Source organism: Anolis sagrei, chromosome 1, assembly GCF_037176765.1.
Source record: "Anolis sagrei isolate rAnoSag1 chromosome 1, rAnoSag1.mat, whole genome shotgun sequence".
Classification (NCBI taxonomy): domain Eukaryota; kingdom Metazoa; phylum Chordata; class Lepidosauria; order Squamata; family Dactyloidae; genus Anolis; species Anolis sagrei.
The window spans coordinates 162,620,914-162,638,814 of record NC_090021.1 but is presented as its reverse complement, the minus strand read 5'-3'; the positions used below and the strand labels follow the sequence as shown (position 1 = coordinate 162,638,814).

At 43.5% G+C, this 17,901-nt stretch overlaps 1 protein-coding gene across 1 annotated transcript in view; it reads right to left on the bottom strand.

The window, feature by feature from the left end:
• Positions 1 to 17,901, bottom strand: part of KMO (kynurenine 3-monooxygenase) — a 50,472-nt gene that overhangs the window by 3,329 nt on the left and 29,242 nt on the right. The window contains exons 7-13 of the mRNA XM_060783676.2: positions 17,337 to 17,502; positions 17,159 to 17,230; positions 15,092 to 15,213; positions 12,894 to 13,041; positions 9,070 to 9,127; positions 7,442 to 7,524; positions 105 to 206 (exon numbers count right to left, since the gene is read on the bottom strand). Of these exons, the coding sequence (XP_060639659.2) occupies positions 105 to 206; positions 7,442 to 7,524; positions 9,070 to 9,127; positions 12,894 to 13,041; positions 15,092 to 15,213; positions 17,159 to 17,230; positions 17,337 to 17,502 (751 nt within the window). The remainder of the gene's footprint in view (positions 1 to 104; positions 207 to 7,441; positions 7,525 to 9,069; positions 9,128 to 12,893; positions 13,042 to 15,091; positions 15,214 to 17,158; positions 17,231 to 17,336; positions 17,503 to 17,901) is intronic.

The window sequence follows — 17,901 nt, the reverse complement described above, 5'->3', positions numbered from 1 at the left end:
AACCAGATTACAAAATCACAGAGATAAGTCCCAGAAGGAGAAAGGAGACCATCTAGAATTAAATCACATACCAGTGCTGCAATATTTAGTGGTAGGGGGCTTACCATGGTATACAGAGGGATGATGGTGAAGGGGAAGAGGGCATGAAGTAAGTTGAATATTTTTTTCCGGAAGATGAACCACCTTGAATTAACAAGCTCACGCATCTGAAATCACCAAGAAAGACATTCACATTCCACAACATGTTTCAGTACTCAATTGTCAACTAGCTTATTTATAGCTTATGTTGTTCTATGCATTAACATTGACTCTGGTTTATGGCAACCCTGTCATAGGGTTTTTCATGGATCCCTATCACACCACAATGACAGCTGGTTGTTGATGCTCTATATCATACCCTCACCACACTTATACTTTTTTTTTCATCTGCGCTAATATTATACCATAATTTGCACAGGGGTTTTTCATCTGCATTAATTTTGTTTTTACCATTCTATTTGCCCCACCTTGTACTTTACGGATTGAAACAAGGGTTAGCTCCTATATACCTCCTTCCATCCATAAAAAATGCTATAAAAGCACAACCCCCATCGTTGCTCAAATCTCTCATCACAAAAGTTGGCACCAGAACAGAAAGACTACACTATCCCCTGCCATTTTGCTCTCTTTCTCTTATGACAAATAACATTGTTGCAGGTTGCTGTGTTCAAAACTGTGTAATTTCTACTTACTAAGCTGTGATAACCCCAATACATCATTACAGTTACCCCCATCTCTGTCCAAGTCTTATTATTTATTTATTTACAGTATTTATATTCCGCCCTTCTCACCCCACAGGGGACTCAGGGCGGATTACAAAGTACACAAATATGGCAAACATTCAATGCCAAAGACACACAACAGATATAGACAGACAGTCAGAGGCTATTTAACTTTTCTGGCCACCAGGGGAGCTGTTGCTTTCATCGTCCATCTGCAACACTGATGAAGTACTTCCGCATTCCCCACATGCTTTTTCTGGAGTGCTTTGCTGGAGTCTTTTTTATGGCCTTGTAAATTAGCTAAATTAGCCTCCCCACACATAGGTGGTACCTAATTTTCCTACTTGACAGATGCAACGGTCTTTCAGGTTGCAAAGATCGACAACAAGCTACACAATTGTTCAGAAGCTCACTCCGACCCCGGCTGGCTTTGAACTCGTGACCTTTTGGTCAGAAGAGATCTTAATACAGCTGACACTCAGACAGCTGTGCCACAGTCCCCACACTGTGAGAGGTGAAACAGGAAGAGAAACAGAAGATACATTCCCCAACTATTTTTGATATTTTAATCCTGTTAACAAAAAAACAGAAATGCTTATCACACTAAACATTTTTGAGGCTGTCTTGTTCAAAAATAACTTCATTCGCATTTATTGAGCTGTAATAATGTTATTACAGCATGATATTACAGCATTATTGTGCCATTATTTTGACTTCAAAATGTTTAATAAATTATTGTGATGTGTAGTACCACAGGGAAGCCGTGAAAAAGTCTTTAGGATACTGTTCCATTATCTGGGCAGAAGCCACAGAGGGGCGCTAGAGAGAGAGAGAGAAGGATAGTCTATTTTAAGAGAGTGGTGAGTGGGTTGAAGGAGGAAAATCATTTCCCCCTGTTTTCCCGTTATTGCCATCACCCATGTCCCCATCATGGAAACAACCCTCATTTATGACATGGGAAATGGGGAGGAGGAATAACCAGTGAAAATGGGGGAAATAGTTTTCCTCTTTTAACCCCCCTCCATAAAATTGACAATACGTCCCTCTTTATTGCCCCCTTGTGGCCTCCTCCCAGATAGCAGAACAGTACCGTCTTTAGAAAACACTTCTGTGCAGTAAAGACAGCTGAACAGTGACGTTAAATATCGTTCAGAATCACAGTGTTATTACAATATGTCAGCAAACTGTTTTTAATAGTGGAGACTGAAAGGAGTTTCAAGTGCATAGACCACAGAAAACACAGTTATTTTCTTGGGGTGCCTTGTTTTACCCACCCAAGCACTGGAAATATTCAGAGAGTATAGTCTTTGACTCGCACCACACCTGCTGATCAGTCGGTCTTGCAAATAAGTAGAATGAAACATCTGCATTGAAACTGGTTACTGAATCATAGTGGAAAAGGAGACCATTATTTTCAGGATGGAAAATACTACATTTTCAATGACTGTCCGTTTCAACAGAACCAGGAGAAACACAAAGTCATGCAATAAGACTGAGACAAAAGGCAGACCTAAACCATTGCAATGACGATGTAATGGTGTGATGCAATAAGGGCCTTGGTAAGATTTCTTTGGAAGCATTTTGCCATTGCTTTCCTCTAAGGCAGTGTTTCTCAATCTGGGGGTCGGGACCCCTGAGGGGGTCGTGAGGGGGTGCCAAAGGGGTCACCAAAGACCATCAGAAAACATAGCATTTTCTGTTAGTCATAGGAGTTCTGTGTGGAAAGTTTGGTCCAGTTCTGTTGTTGGTGAGGTTCAGATGTTCTTTGATTGTAGGTGAACTATAAATCCCAGCAGCTTTGACTCCAAAATGTCAAGGTCCTTTTCCCCCAAACTCCACCAGTGTTCACATCTGGGCATATTGAATATTTTGTGCCAAGTTTGGTACAGATTCATCCTTGTTTGAGTCCACAGTGCTCTCTGGATATCTTCTTCTTCTTCTTAGGCGATCCCTCGTTGGACGAGTAAGATGGTCTTCCATCATGGGTTTCCTTGTGGGTCCGCATGTGGCTGTGGAGCCCTATTCTTGCTCTGCATCTTCTTCCGCAGTGAGGGCATTGGTTTCCAGGTGGAAGGCGGTCCCGGTTGGGGTTGGCTTGACGCGCCTTCCTCCTGGCACGTTTCTCTCTTTCACCCTCCACTCGTGCCTCCTCGAATTCTGCAGCACTGCTGGTCACAGCTGACCTCCAGCTGGAGCGCTCATGGGCCAGGGCCTCCCAGTTCTCAGTGTCTATGCCAGAGTTTTTAAGGTTGGCTTTGAGCCCATCTTTAAATCTCTTTTCCTGTCCACCAACATTCCGTTTTCCATTCTTGAGTTCGGAGTAGAGCAACTGCTTTGGGAGACGGTGGTCAGGCATCCGGACAACGTGGCCTGTCCAGCGGAGTTGATGTTGGAGGACCATTGCTTCAATGCTGGTGGTCTTTGCTTCCTCCAGCACGCTGACGTTTGTCCGCTTGTCTTCCCAGGAGATTTGCAGGATTTTCCGGAGGCAGCGCTGATGGAATCATTCCAGGAGCTGCATGTGACGTCTGTAGACAGTCCACGTCTCACAGGCATATAGCAGGGTTGGGAGGACAATAGCTTTATAGACAAGCACCTTAGTATCCCTACGGATGTCCCGGTCCTCAAACACTCTCTGCTTCATTCTGGAAAATGCTGCACTTGCAGAGCTCAGGCGGTGTTGTATTTCGGCGTCGATGTTGACTTTGGTGGAGAGGTGGCTGCCAAGGTAGCGGAAATGGTCGACATTTTCTAATGTTACACCATTAAGCTGTATCTCTGGCATTGGAGAGGGGGCGGCTGGTGACTGCTGGAACAGCACTTTGGTTTTCTCAATGTTCAGTGACAGGCCAAGCTTTGTGTATGCTTCTGCAAAGGTGTTGAGAGTGGCTTGTAGATCTTCTTCTGTATGCGCACAGACGACATTGTCATCAGCATACTGGAGTTCTATAACAGATGTTGTTGTGACCTTGGTTTTGGCTTTCAGTCTGCTGAGGTTAAATAGCTTGCCGTCTGTCCGATAGATGATTTCCACTCCGGTGGGAAGCTTCCCATCAACAAGGTGTAGTATCATGGCGATGAAGATGGAGAATAAAGTTGGGGCAATAACACATCCCTGTTTGACACCCGATTCCACCTTAAATGGGTCACTTTGGGAGCCATTGCTGTTCAAGACTGTTGCCATCATGTCATCGTGGAGGAGCCGCAGGATGTTCACAAATTTGCTTGGGCACCCGATTTTTTGGAGGATGGTCCAGAGAGCGCTGCGATTCACTGTGTCGAATGCCTTTGCAAGGTCGATGAATGCCATGTACAGAGGTTGGTTTTGTTCCCTGCATTTTTCTTGGAGCTGTCGTGCAGTGAAGATCATGTCCACAGTTCCTCTGGAGGGGCGGAAGCCGTTCTGGGATTCTGGGAGGGTGTCTTCTGAGAGGGGCAGAAGGCGGTTTGCAAGGATTCTTGCGAGGATTTTTCCAGCAGAGGTTAGAAGGGAGATACCTCGATAGTTTCCGCAGTCTGTTCTTTCCCCTTTTTTGAAGAGGGTGATGATGGTGGCATCCTTGAAGTCTGCTGGGATTTTCTCGGTCACCCACACTTTTTCTATGAGCTGGTGGAGTTGGTGTGTCAGCGCAGGTCCTCCCTCTTTAAAGATTTCAGCAGGGATCCCATCCAGTCCGCTGGCTTTGTTGTTCTTTTGTTGGCTGATGGCATTGCTGACTTCTTCCAAACTAGGCAGTGCTGCAAGCTCATCCCTGGTTTGTTGTTGCGGGATTTGTGAGAGGACCTCTTCGGCCACACTGGAGCTGCGGTTTAGGAGGCTTTGGTAGTGTTCTTTCCAACGTAGTGCAATTGACTTTTGGTCCTTCAGGAGTTTGGTTCCGTCTGATGAGCGTAGAGGCTGTATGCCATGGTTTCTTGGCCCATAGATGACCTTTGTGGCTTTGAAAAATCCTTGAGCATTATGGGTATCTGCCAGGTGTTGGATTTCTTCAGCCTTCTTTGTCCACCAGATGTTCTTGAGTTCTCTTGTCCTTCTTTGGACCTCAGCTTTTGCACTGGCGTAGATCTTTTTCTTAGCAGCACAGTTGATGTCTCTCTGCCATGTTTGGAAGGCTTTCCTTTTCTTGTCGATTAGCTGTTGGATCTCGATGTCATTTTCGTCAAACCAGTCTTGATGTTTCTTGGCTTGGTATCCAATAGTTTCTTCGCAGGCTTGGATGATGGAGGTCTTCAGTTTGTTCCAATGTTCCTCAACATTTTCAGGGTGTACTGTGGGTAGATGGTCCTTGAGTGCGGTTTGGAGATGGGCTCGTCTGGAGGGCTCCTGAAGGGCTTGGGTGTTCATTTTGCGCCTTGTCTTTCTTCCTTGGAGTCTGCGCTTGGGGGCGATCTTGATAGCCATCGTGGATCGGATTAGCCTGTGGTCGGTCCAGCAGTCGTCAGCACCTGTCATGGCTCTTGTGAGAAGTACGTCACGGTGGTCTCTGGCACGTGTGATTACATAGTCTAAGAGGTGCCAATGCTTTGACCGGGGGTGCTTCCATGATGTCTTGAACTTGTTTTTCTGGCGGAAGAGCGTGTTGGTGATGACAAGGTTGTGCTCCGCACATTTGGTGAGAAGCAGGATGCCATTCGAGTTGCTGTTTCCAACCCCGTCTTTTCCTATGGTGCCTGGCCACAGGTCGAAGTCTCGCCCGACTCTTGCATTGAAGTCCCCCAGGAGAATGATTTTGTCCTCCTTAGGTATCCCCGATAGGACAGTGTTCAGCTGATAGTAGAATTTCTCCTTGATGTCTTCATCAGCGTCTAGTGTTGGTGCATAGGCACTTATGATGGTTGCCCGTTGGTTTTTGGCAAGATCAATTCGGAGAGTGGAGAGTCGTTCGTTGATGCCAGTGGGTGCTTCGGACAGATGTTTCATCAGATCATTTCTTATAGCGAAGCCAACTCCGTGCATTCTTTGGTCTTCTTCGGGCAGTCCCTTCCAGAAGAAGGTGTAGCCTCCTTTTTCTTCCTTCAGCTGTCCCTCTCCTGCTCTCCGGGTCTCCTGTAGGGCTGCTATGTCGATGTTGAAGCGTCCCAGCTCCCTTGCGATGATGGCAGTTCTGCGTTCGGGGCGTTCACTGTCACTGTTGTCCATCAGTGTCCGTACGTTCCACGTACCGAAGTTCATTTTTCTTTTTTGACCGCAGGATGGTGACCCCACTGGACGCGGCAGTCCAGTCAGGGATAAGTGAGGCAGACTATGTTTAGGGCACCTTTTCTAGCCCCCTCCCCGTGTGGGGTGAGCAGAGTGGGTCCTAAAAAGGGCTGCTCAGTCGCGGATACAGCTGCCGAACTACTCAACTGCCTCGGACCTTGAGGTAGAACGACTGAGTCCATACCCACCGCCCATGTGCCAGTCTGTGACTAGGGGCTTCCAGATTTCACAGTCCTGCCCCCGTCGCCACTCGCTGATCGCCATGGGACTTTGGATGCTTGGTTTTTATTTTCTTTGGAAGACGCCTGTGCGTGGGTTTTTTTAATGTGTGGAGGTCAGTGCACAACTGAACAACACACAGTCTTCACAGATGAGGTTCCACTGGTGATGTAGTTTAACACAATGACCATGGCTTCTCAGTCTGTTGCAGCCTTCTTCCGCCTTCGCAGCCGTTGTAACATGTACCATGTTATCCTCCGCCTGCTCCACCGTTGAGGTCTTTGGGTCTTCGGACTGTGCTTGGTCTGGGACCTCCCCCGCGGCCACTCCTGGGAGTGCACGACTCCAGTTGTTGTGCCCACAGGTTCATCGGAACACGCAAGCCCCCTCACCACGACAAGGTGACAGTCCATCGAGGGGGTCTCTGGATATAGGTGAACAACAACTCCAAAATTCAAGGCCAATGCTCACCAAACCCTTCCAGTATTTTCTATTGGTCATTGTGTTCAACCAGTCCATACTGAAATAAAGCCTGACTGCTCGTTGGAGGGAAGGAGGCAAAGATGAAGTACTTTGGCCACATCATGAAAAGACAGAAAAGCTTAGAGAAGAAAATGATGCTGGGGAAAAAGGAAGGAAAAAGGAAGAGGGGCCGACCAAGGGCAAGATGGATGGATGGTATCCTTGAAGTGACTGGCTTTACTCTGAAGAAGCTGGGGGTAGTGATGGCTGACAGGGAGTTTTGGCGTGGGGTGGTCCATGAGGTCACAAAGTCGTAAGCGACTGAACAAATAAACAACAACAAACAACATGGTGTTCTGTGTGACAAGTTTGGCTCAATTACATTGCTGGTGGAGTTCAGAATGCTTTTTGATTGTAGGTGAACTATAAATCCCAGCAACTACAACTCCAAATGACAAAATCAATCTCCCCAACCCCAACCTCACCAGTATTAAAATCAGGTATGCATGCCAATTTGGTCCAGTGATTGAAAATACATCCTGCATATCAGATGTTTACATTGTGATTCAGAAGAGTAGCAAAATACAGTTGTGAAGTAGAAATGAAAATAATGTTATGGTTGGGGGTCACCACAACATGAGGAACCATATTAAGGGGCCGCGGCTTTAGGAAGGTTGAGAAACACTGCTCTAAATAGTATAAACCTGCCCAGAAGGTTCTACAGCTGAGCAAGGATTTGCACCCTGGTCTCCAAGAGTCTGAGTCCGATGCTCAAACTACTACACCATTTTAAACTCACCTCTACATAATTGTACATGGATAAATCTGAGATTGCATGGTCATCAGGCACTCTCAGTCTTGAAAACTCTGGAAGGCAACGACCTAGGGGAAAAGCAAGATCATCATTACACATAAGTTCACAGGTTACTGACAGCTTTCATCAGAGTAAACACTTAAAAGAAAAGGCCATCTGGCAAGCGTAGTCTGTGTGGGGATTTTGTGTTAGCATTTTGCCATTGTAGAAGTGTATTTAACATTTGTGTGTGGTTTAAGTACTCTTCTTTACATTATAAATTCTATTAAATGTATCTCCTTTACTCTTTCTCCCCCAGAAGTGAAATATATTAGGAGATAATAACTGTAGCTGTTTTATCATATTCCTCCTTCATTGATGAAACAGGACATGCAAGAGATTATGGCATTAAAGCACAGAGAGCCAGGGGCAAGTGACCATGTGCAGATGGAAGGCCTGATCCCAACTACAGGTCAATCGCAGGCCGGATCGAGGTATAGAGTGGCAACCTGTGCTCGACGGGGTCGCACTCCCCCTGAAGTCACAGGTCCACAGCTTGGGTGTCCTCCTAGATTCATCGCTAACACTTGAAGCGCAGGCATCGGCAGTGGCTGGGAGGGCCTTTGCACAATTGAAGCTCGTGCACCAACTGCAACCGCACCTCGTGAAAGCGGATATGGCCGTGCTGGTCCATGCCTTAGTTATGTCTAGACTGGACTATTGTAATGCACTCTACATGGGGCTGCCCTTAAAGACAGCCCGGAAATTCCAATTGGTCCAATGAGTGGCAGCCAGACTACTAACTGGGGCAAATTAAAGAGAGCGGTTTAAGGAGCTCCATTGACTGCCGTTTATTTTCCGGTCCCAATTCAAGGTGCAGGTTCTTACCTACAAAGCCCTGAATGGTTTGGGACCTGCCTATCTGCGTGACCGCATTTCCATCTACAAACCTACGCAATCTCTTCGATCTTCTGGAGAGGCCCTTCTCTCGCTCCCACCCCCATCGCAAATGAGACTTGTGGAGACGAGGGAGAGGGCCTTCTCTGTAGTGGCCCCTCGGCTCTGAAATTCACTCCCCAGAGATATTAGGCAAGCCCTCACTCTGGCAGTCTTTAGGAAGAGCCTGAAAACTTGGCTGTTCCAGTGTGCCTTCAATGATTGAATAAACAATAATCCCTGACCAAACCCTACATAAGATGTCCTTGGAAGCACTTTAGTATACCTGTTAGTGCAATGAAACTCCACTTTATCCCCCAGCTCCCCTGTCCTTGATACATTACATTTGTAATTGACCCTGCCCACTGTGATCAATTTTCTGTGTTCTAATGCTCTGATTTTATATTGCTTGATTTGTTTATTTATATTTGTTTCTGTATTTTATTTTATTTTTTATTTTTTGCTGCTGTGTTTTTGTGTTATATTGTTTTATTGTATTGCTGGGCTTGGCCTCTTGTAAACCGCCCCGAGTCCCCTTGGGGAGATGGTTGTGGGGTATAAATAAAGTTTATTATTATTATTATTATTATTATTATTATTATTACACTTCAAATGAATTGCATGGGTATTGTGCAAATATTACTAGTGAATTCACATCAAATCGCAACAGTCTTATATGTGCCTTGATGAAGACTCACAGAAATCATTTTGGAACTTCTCCATTAATTCATCAAAAACCAGGCAATCTTCAAATCCCTGAAGAAACACAAGTGGAAGATGGTCAGCTACTTACATTCTAACACAGAGAACAAGGAAGGAGAATCCCACTGACCTTAGCTATCCTGTTAGCAGTGTAAAGCTGGCCATCTGGATACCTCTCCCCCCCCCCCCCCCACACACACACCCATTGACCCCTGCACTCCTGGAAGCTGGTTTGTCCTTCCTAAAGGCCAACCCTGCCCTTACAGTGAGAGAGGAGTCCCTGCTACTTCCAATTATGGATGACAGGAGGAATTGTTTGTCCTACTGTCCACTGGCTCTTGCAGGAGCCAGATGGGTCCCAGCCTAGAAGGAAAAAGAATAAGAACAAGCATCTTCACACTAAAGAATCATCGTGCTTTAAAAATGGCGTGATAGTGCTCCATTTATGTGGCGTAAAAGATGGCCTGATCACCTTTGCTGTAAGAGCACCAACATCCAGTTCATCGAGAACGTGCCATGGAAGCTGAGGCAAGCATATCTGAGCAAGTTAGCAAAAGGTTAATTGTACCTCATCAGCATATGATTGTTTTCTGCTTAACTGTTTTTAATTTGCTTTAGGTATTGTATTGTTGTATTGTGTTTTGGGGCTTCGGCCTGTGTAAGCCGCATCGAATCCTTCGGGAGATGCTAGCGGGGTACAAATAAAGTTATAATAATATGAGAGAAGCCCCCCACAAGGATGATAAAAACATCAAATTATCTGGGCATCCCCTGGGCAACGTCCTTGCAGGCGGCCAATTCTCTCACACCAGAAGCGACTTGCAGTTTCTCAAGTCGCTCCTGACACGACAAAAAAAAAAGCATATGAAAGAACAGGTGAGGTATCACAAGTTTCAGAAATCAGCTGGGAAAGTGTGATAAAACAACAGCTGAGATCCTAAAATAAAAGGCCCTCAGTGCTGGGACGCTGGGTGGCAGCCAACATTGAGATTCTTGTCTTGGAATCTGACTCTGCTGTCCCTTGGTTTGAAATTCAAGGCTTTCAACTCATGGACTCTGATAAACATCATCTCTAACCCTGGACAGTGACCTTTAGCTATTGTTGTTACCTGGCTCTAATTCAACACCTATTACTTTTGTCTTGCAACCAGACTCTGCTGCTTCTTGGTTAGCTATTTAAAAACTCCTGGCTTTTGAACTCCAACAAACGGGATTTCTGACCCTGGACTGGAACTTTGGCTATCGTCGTTTCCTGGTTTGAGTTCAATGACTACTTGCTCTTGTTCTGGGACCTGACTCTGCTGCTTATTGACAATCTTATTGGTAAACCACAAGATGCAGAGCCAACCTTAAGAAATGGGGCTACAACAGTGGTTCTCAGCCTGGGGTCTCAAATGTTTTTGGCCTTCAACTCCCAGAAATCCTAAGAGCCGGTAAACTGGCTGGGATTTCTGGGAGTTCTAGGCCAAAAACATCTGGGGACCCCAGGTTGAGAACCACTGGGCTACAAAGTGGAATCCACAACATGTGAATGTGGAGAGGAGCAAACCACAGACCACCTGCAGCCATGCAACCTGAGCCCTGCCACATGGACAATGGAGGACCTTCTTGCAGAAACACCAGAGGCACTCCAAGTGGCCAGATACTGGTCAAAGGACATTTAATAGAATACCAAGTCTGCAAATTTTGTGTTTTGTTTGTTTGTTTGTTTGTTTTTAATGCAATACAACTGTTTTGGTTTGCTCCTGACACGATAAATAAATAAATATTGGTAATCTGACTTCTGGCTCAGACATCTTTGTTTGAACTCTGGACCAGATTCTCAGGCCCTTTCTACACTGTTCCCTTCTACACAGCTGTATAAAATCCACATTGAACTGGATTATATGTCAGTGTGGACTCATATAACCCAGTTCAAAGCAGATATTGTGGATTATCTGCCTTGTTATTCTGGGTTTTATGGTTGCATGGAGAGCCCACTGGCCTTATATCCCAGGATATGACTTCAGGTTATCTACTCTGAACTGGCTTATATGAGTCTCCAATGTCTGATAATCTGGGATAAGCAGATAATCTGGGATCAGATTCTGGGATATAGGGCAGGTTAGTGGGGGTCTCAGATAGTTTTCTGCTTTCTAAGGACTTTTGTAATTAGTATTTGTGACTCTCGACTGTTGACACTAGCTAACATCTATTTCTGTGAGTTTGTTTGGACTCTACTTCGATGCTGCATCTCTCGGCTCTGTTTATGACAGAGCTTGTGAAGGGGTGGGAAATCTGTCCACCACTTTTCTCTTTCTCATCCTGAGACAGAACATCAAATCCAGAAGAGTATGGAAATTAATTCATCCTATATTAATTATATCTAACTAGAATATTATGTGACATTACATTTATGCAGACTTCAGTTCCCCCGAACCCCGACACACATTTGTGAGTTGAAGTTTTATATATCTGACTAGCCATCCCCTGCCACACATTGCTGTGGCTCACAGGGGGGTTCTGTGTGGGAGATTTGGCCCAATTCTGTCATTGGTGGGGTTCAGAATGCTCTGTGATTGTAGGTGAACTATAAATCCCAGCAACTACAACTCCCAAATGTCAAGATTCTATTTTCCCCAAACCCCACCAGTGTTCACATTTGGGCATATTAAGTAGACGTGTAGAGTTTGGTCCAGATCCATCATTGTTTGAGCCCACTGTGATCTCTGGATGTAGATGAACTACAACTCCAAAACCAAAGGACACTGCCCACCAAACCCTTCCAGTATTTTCTGTTGGTCATGGGAGAACTGTGTGCCAAGTTAGGTTCAATTCCATCGTTGGTGGGGTTCAGAATGCTCTTTGATTGTAGGTGAACTATAAATCCCAGCAACTACAACTCCCAAATGACAAAATCAATATTTTTGAGTGAGGGACATACATTGGTTTGTTAGGTGTCTTGTGTCCAAATTTGGTGTCAATTCGTCCAGTAGATTTTGAGTTCTGTTAATCCCACAAACGAACATTACATTTTTATTTATATAGATTATTTGCGGATTTGATTAATGTTGGTCTTTCTAAGACTTTCTAGTCTTCCAGTAGCTGTAGTATTATTCTAGAGGACCTACACATTAAGAGAGAGAACAACCCTCTAGTGAAGTGGTTCTCAACCTGTGGTCCCCAGATGTTTTTGGCCTACAACTCCCAGAATCCCAGCCAGTTTACCAGCTGTTAGGATTTCTGGGAGTTGAAGGCCAAAAACATCTGGGGACCCCGGGTTGAGAACCACTGCTCTAGTGGAAGTTGTCCACAGAGTTGAACCTGGGGACTCAGAAATTTCTAGAGAAGTTCTCTGAGGGCGAAAAGGCCTTCTCGATTGTAGCCCCTTATTTATGGAATGCCTTGCCAGTTGAAACCCGATCAATCCGAGACCTACTTGCTTTTCGGAAAGCCTGTAAAACCTTTCTCTTCTGACAAGCTTTTGAGGGGTGAATAACTCGGGACTATGTCTGTTCTTGTTTTTTTGGTATTTTAAAGTTAATTGTATTGTTTTAATCTACTGCTGTAAACCGCTCCGAGCCAAATTGGGAGTGGCGGTATACAAGTTTAATAATAAATAAAAATAAAATAAATAAAATAAAATAAAGAAGGCCCTAACCCTTGCAATGAGGAGGGCCTTCTTTACTGTGGGTAGTGTTGTCACACCACGCTTTCCTCAAACCCTGACACATAGCCCCTTATTATAACTATTCTGCTTCAATTGGTCATTGGATATCCTCTTAGCCTGCATATCTTTTCTTTTTAATATGTTCGCTGCAAGGTGAACCCTTGGACTTACGGAATTCATGCCTTGGCCATAGAAGGGGACAAGTGCGTGTGCTGCATCTCCCATCAGGACACAGCGAGAGGCAACATGATATGAGGAGCATTTCACAGAGATCATGGCCTGGGGTGGTAGCAAAAAGTATTCTTGTATCAGTTCCTGCCTGAAATTAAAAAAGAAATCTCTGGTCATATTTGTCATGATAAAGAGTAAAATAATTTGCACTATTTACTGATTTGATATTCTTTGGGACTGCAAGCAGATTAAAGTGGAGATAAGACTTTCATTGCCATGTCACTGCACAGTGTATACATCCTAACCTATCTTTCCTAGCTTTATTTCACAAGCGACAACATTATCTGAAATCAGAAGGATATATTCTACATTAGGAAGGTACAGTGTACCCACTGTACCTTCCTAATGTAGAATATATCCTTCTGATTTCAGATAATGTTGTCACTAGATAATTAAAACGCTTTGTACCACTTTAATTGCTACGGCTCTATCCCTTGAATCCTGAGACTTGTACTTTCATGAGATATTTAGGCTTCTCTGCTAGAGAGTTCTTCTAGTGCTGCAACAAACTACTGAGGATTTCACTGAGTTCGAAGTGCAAAAATATTTGTGCTCAGTTGATTCAATGGTGGGAAAGGAGCAAGGGGCTGAATCTTGCTCTTCCCAGTAGACTCTGGGAAAAATAAACCACTGCAGCATCTCCTAACTTGGGTCTTGCTATCTTTAACCACACTCTGATGTTCATTGGGTCAAAAGCGCTTTTTCGATGCGCTTTTGGAGAGTAGCCATATTATCATACACAGTTGCTCCCCCTCAATGGTTTTCTGTCCCCAGAGTATATTTCACCACTTGTATGAAGGTTTATATTTATGACCCTATTCCTTACGGGTTTCTCCCTCACAAACAATCTGCTCCATCCCTATCTCATCCTAATTTTAGTATTTTTAGTATCTTAGTTTTTATCTTGCACATGCGGCCCCGCTCATTGTTATGTTATGTTATGTTATTTTACTGTGTATGATTTTATCATCTTTGTACTCATATGTTGTATGTATTTTACTGTGTTGTTATTGTGTTTTGGTTTTACTTTATTGTAATATGCTGTTGGGCTTGGCCTCATGTAAGCCGCCCCAAGTCCCCATTGGTGGGGTATTAAATAAAGATTATTATTATTATTATTATTATTATTATTATTATTATCTGTGTCATATGTGAAATCGTATGCAGCACACAGCCAGAAATCCTGGGAATTTTGTCAAACAGGCCCCATTTCAATTTTCACAATTCACAATGCAATTTTCATCAGGGTTTATTATGAGCAGTTCAAGCCAGCAAAGAAAGTCATAAACCTGCTGCATTTATAGTTCTAGGTACTGCAATTCAAGAGAGATCTTGACAAGCTAGAACATATCCAGAATGATCAAAAGTTTGATAGTCAAACCCTGTGAGGAGTGGCTTAGCGAGTCGAGTATGTTTTTCTTGGATAAAAGAAGACTGGGAGGCAGCATGATAGCTATGTTTAAATATTTAATGGATGCCAGATTGAGGAGGGGACAGCCTTGTTTTCTGCTGTTCTGGACATGTATAAATATGGGAGAGGAAGCCACAGGGAGGAGGGAGCAAGCTTGTTCTCTGCTTCCCTGGAGACTAGGACACGGAACAATGGCTTCAAACTACAAGAAAGGAGATTCCATCTGAACATTAGGAAGAACTTCCTGACTGTGAGAGCCATTCAGCAGTGGAAATCTCTGCCCTGGAGTGTGTTGGAAGCTCCTTCTTTGGAAGCTTTTAAACAGAGGCTGGATGGCCATCTGTCGGGAGTGCTTTGAATGCAATTTTCCTGCTTCTTGGCAGGGGGGTGGACTGGATGGCCCATGAGGTCTCTTCCAACTCTATGATTCTAGGGATGCTAGGATATGGAGTAAAAGATTCCAGCTAACTATGAGGAAAAACTGTTCATTCAGCAGTGGAATATGCTCCCTGGAAGTGTGGTAGAGTCTCCTTCTCTGGAGGTTTTTAAGCAGAGGCTAGATGAACATCTGTTGGGGGTGCTTTGATTGTGTGTTCCTCCATGGCAGGGGGTTGGACTGGATGGCCCCCAGGGTCTTTTCCATCTTTTTGATTCTATGATAGCATTTCATTGGTCTCTTGACACCCTCCATTTGCTTAAAGAACATCATTGCCAAAAGAAGGCTCACCTTCCCATGAGAGGAATTGCATCTGGAAAATACATTTCAAAGAAATCCAGCACTTGGTCTCCAGTTGTGAGCTTCTCAAAATCGTCAAAAGGCATGAAAAGAGTGCATGTGAAAGACTTGTCCTATGAATTTAAAAATGGGACTCAAGGGTTATTATGATATGCTGTATTACAAACAGTGATACATATTACACATCTTCAGTTCTACTTCAGGTTTTATATGCCAGAACTGCAATATAGTGAGGGACAAATGCTGACCTTCCACAGGGCAAGGCTATGCCTTTGAAATTATTGGCTCTCCAGCCAAAGCTCACTTTGAGGAGGACCAAAATATCCCCAGTCTGGGTTTATACTGAACTGAAGGATGAAATAGTTCTAAACTCAAAGTGAAATATTAAACAATTCTAGACTTCAATGGTCTGAGGGTTTATGCAGTCCTGGGGTTGGAGATATATATATGATCCTAGGAATTGTAGGTTGTAAGGCACCAGCATTCTTTGGCAGAGAAGGTTGAAGACTTCATAAATGGATAGCTCACATGACTCCATAGCATTGAGCAATGGCAATTAAAACAATGTCAAACAGTATTAATCCTGTATTGTCAAAGGCTTTCATGGCCGGAATCACTGGGTTGTTGTAGGTTTTTTTGGGCTATATGGCCATGTTCTAGAGGCATTCTCTCCTGACATTTCGCCTGCATCTATGGCAACCATCCTCAGAGGTTGTGAGTATTAATCCTACTGTACAGATACTTCCAGGGAGCAATTACTGGAAGATAATGAACTCTATTACTTCCATTATGTTTGTGCCATAGCCACCAGGAAGTTGAGTTTGTTCTATTATTGACTTCAGTAGGTCTGAAGTGCTGCTATATCTGCTATAGGGACAGTTTGTTATTCATCAGAATTAGTTCAAAAGCAAACTTTGGTCTACCTACCATTTTTATTATACTATCTGTTTAATTATATCAGACTTTAGCTAAATGCAATAAAATGAGGAATGCATTTACTAACCAAAATATGCAAGTTTACATGATATTGTTTGCTAAGAACTAGAGCAGGGGTCCTCAAACTAAGGCCCGAGGGCCAGATACAGCCCTTCAAGGTAATTTACCTGGCCCTCGCTCAGGGTCAACCTAAGCACACAACAACAACAACAACAACAACAACAACAACAACAACAATCCTATCTCATCAGCCAAATCAGGCCCACACTTCTCATTGAAATACTAATAAGTTTATATTTGTTAAAATTATTCTTCATTTTAATTATTGCATTGTTTTAAAGTGCTTTTTGCACTACAAATGAGATGTGTGCAGTGTGCATAGGAATTCATTTGTATTTTTTTTCAAATTATAATCCGGCCCTCCAACAGTTTGAGGGACTGTGACTTGGTCCTCTGTTTAAAAAGTTTGAGGAACCCTGAACTAGAGAAATGGAAAGCAGAGGGATTGGGTGTGGCTATTTGTTGAGTCTAAGGCTGAGAGTAGTATAAGAATCTTTCTGGCAGTGGAAACCAAATCCCCCAAATAAGACAATTCAGTCTATATGTTTGTACTATGTCTGCTGCTCCTATTATTCAATTCTCCAGAAATAGATCTAAACCTAGGCCACTCACAGTGGTGGTCCATGGACCAGTGATATTCCAGGAGCTATTAGCATGTGGTCCATAGAGCACCATTTTGCACCAGTTCCTGACATGTTTTTTAAAATCTGATTTCCTCCTTGAATCATCTGAGAAATATTGATCTGAACCACTTGGGAAGTGTCTTTGGGTCTTGTCTGAACTAGAAAAAAGTGCAGGTGTCACAGTAGTGTGGCTTAAGATATTTCAATTCAGGCATGGGAAGAAATGCCCTTTTGTACCATTGAGTTTGGGCAGCAGGGGATGTGTGTAGCTATCAATACAATTGGAGTCTGGTTTATATGGAATAGAAATGGCACTAGCAGAATCAATTCAGTGAAGAACACTCCAAATTGTACTTGAATTATTTTAGTGGTATAGACAATTCTTAGATTTCAAATTATACCATATTTCCAGAAAAAAGGCACATCTTACTTCTCATACCATGTTTGGCAGTGCAATCAGCATGAATGAGTTCCTTGGCCAAATGTGCAGAAAATTTGGCTCCATTGCAAACTGAAAGAAGACCCCAAAAAAGCATTATCAATCAATAATAGAAAGATTAGTCATTGGCTGAGAACAGGGCAGGGGGGCAAGTCTACTATGAGTTACCATTACTTACATCTCCATCCTTTGGGAGGATTTTCAGCTCCTTGTATCCATGAGGAATATAAGTCTGGCTGTAATTGAAACGTGTTTGTCTCATGAACTGCTTCCTAACTGTAGAAAAAGCTCCATCACAGCCCACAATGAGATCACAAGAGACCTCTCTTCTTGTCTGGTCTGATCTGTAGTAACAACAACAAAGAGGAACTGTACTGATATTTAATCACCTTTTCAGTCACACAAAATAAATAATGAAACCTGTCTTATACATTCTTAATTAACATTACGGTGTTTTGAATAGTGATCCTGAGACCTATTTTCATGGCCTTGTTGTAAATACCATAAAGACATTAGATCACATCTCATCTTGGAGGCTAAGCAGGGTCAGCCCTGGAACTTGGATGGGAGATTACCAAAGAATGCTGTAAGCTATAATTCCTTGGAAGGAATTAACAAAACAATGTTAAGTATTCCTTGCCTTAGGAATTCCTATGAAGTTAATGGGATGACAGGCAACTTACATACAAGTTGTAAAAACTTAAGAGTTAGTTCTTCTTATTTTGTTATATCTGGGCTTCATT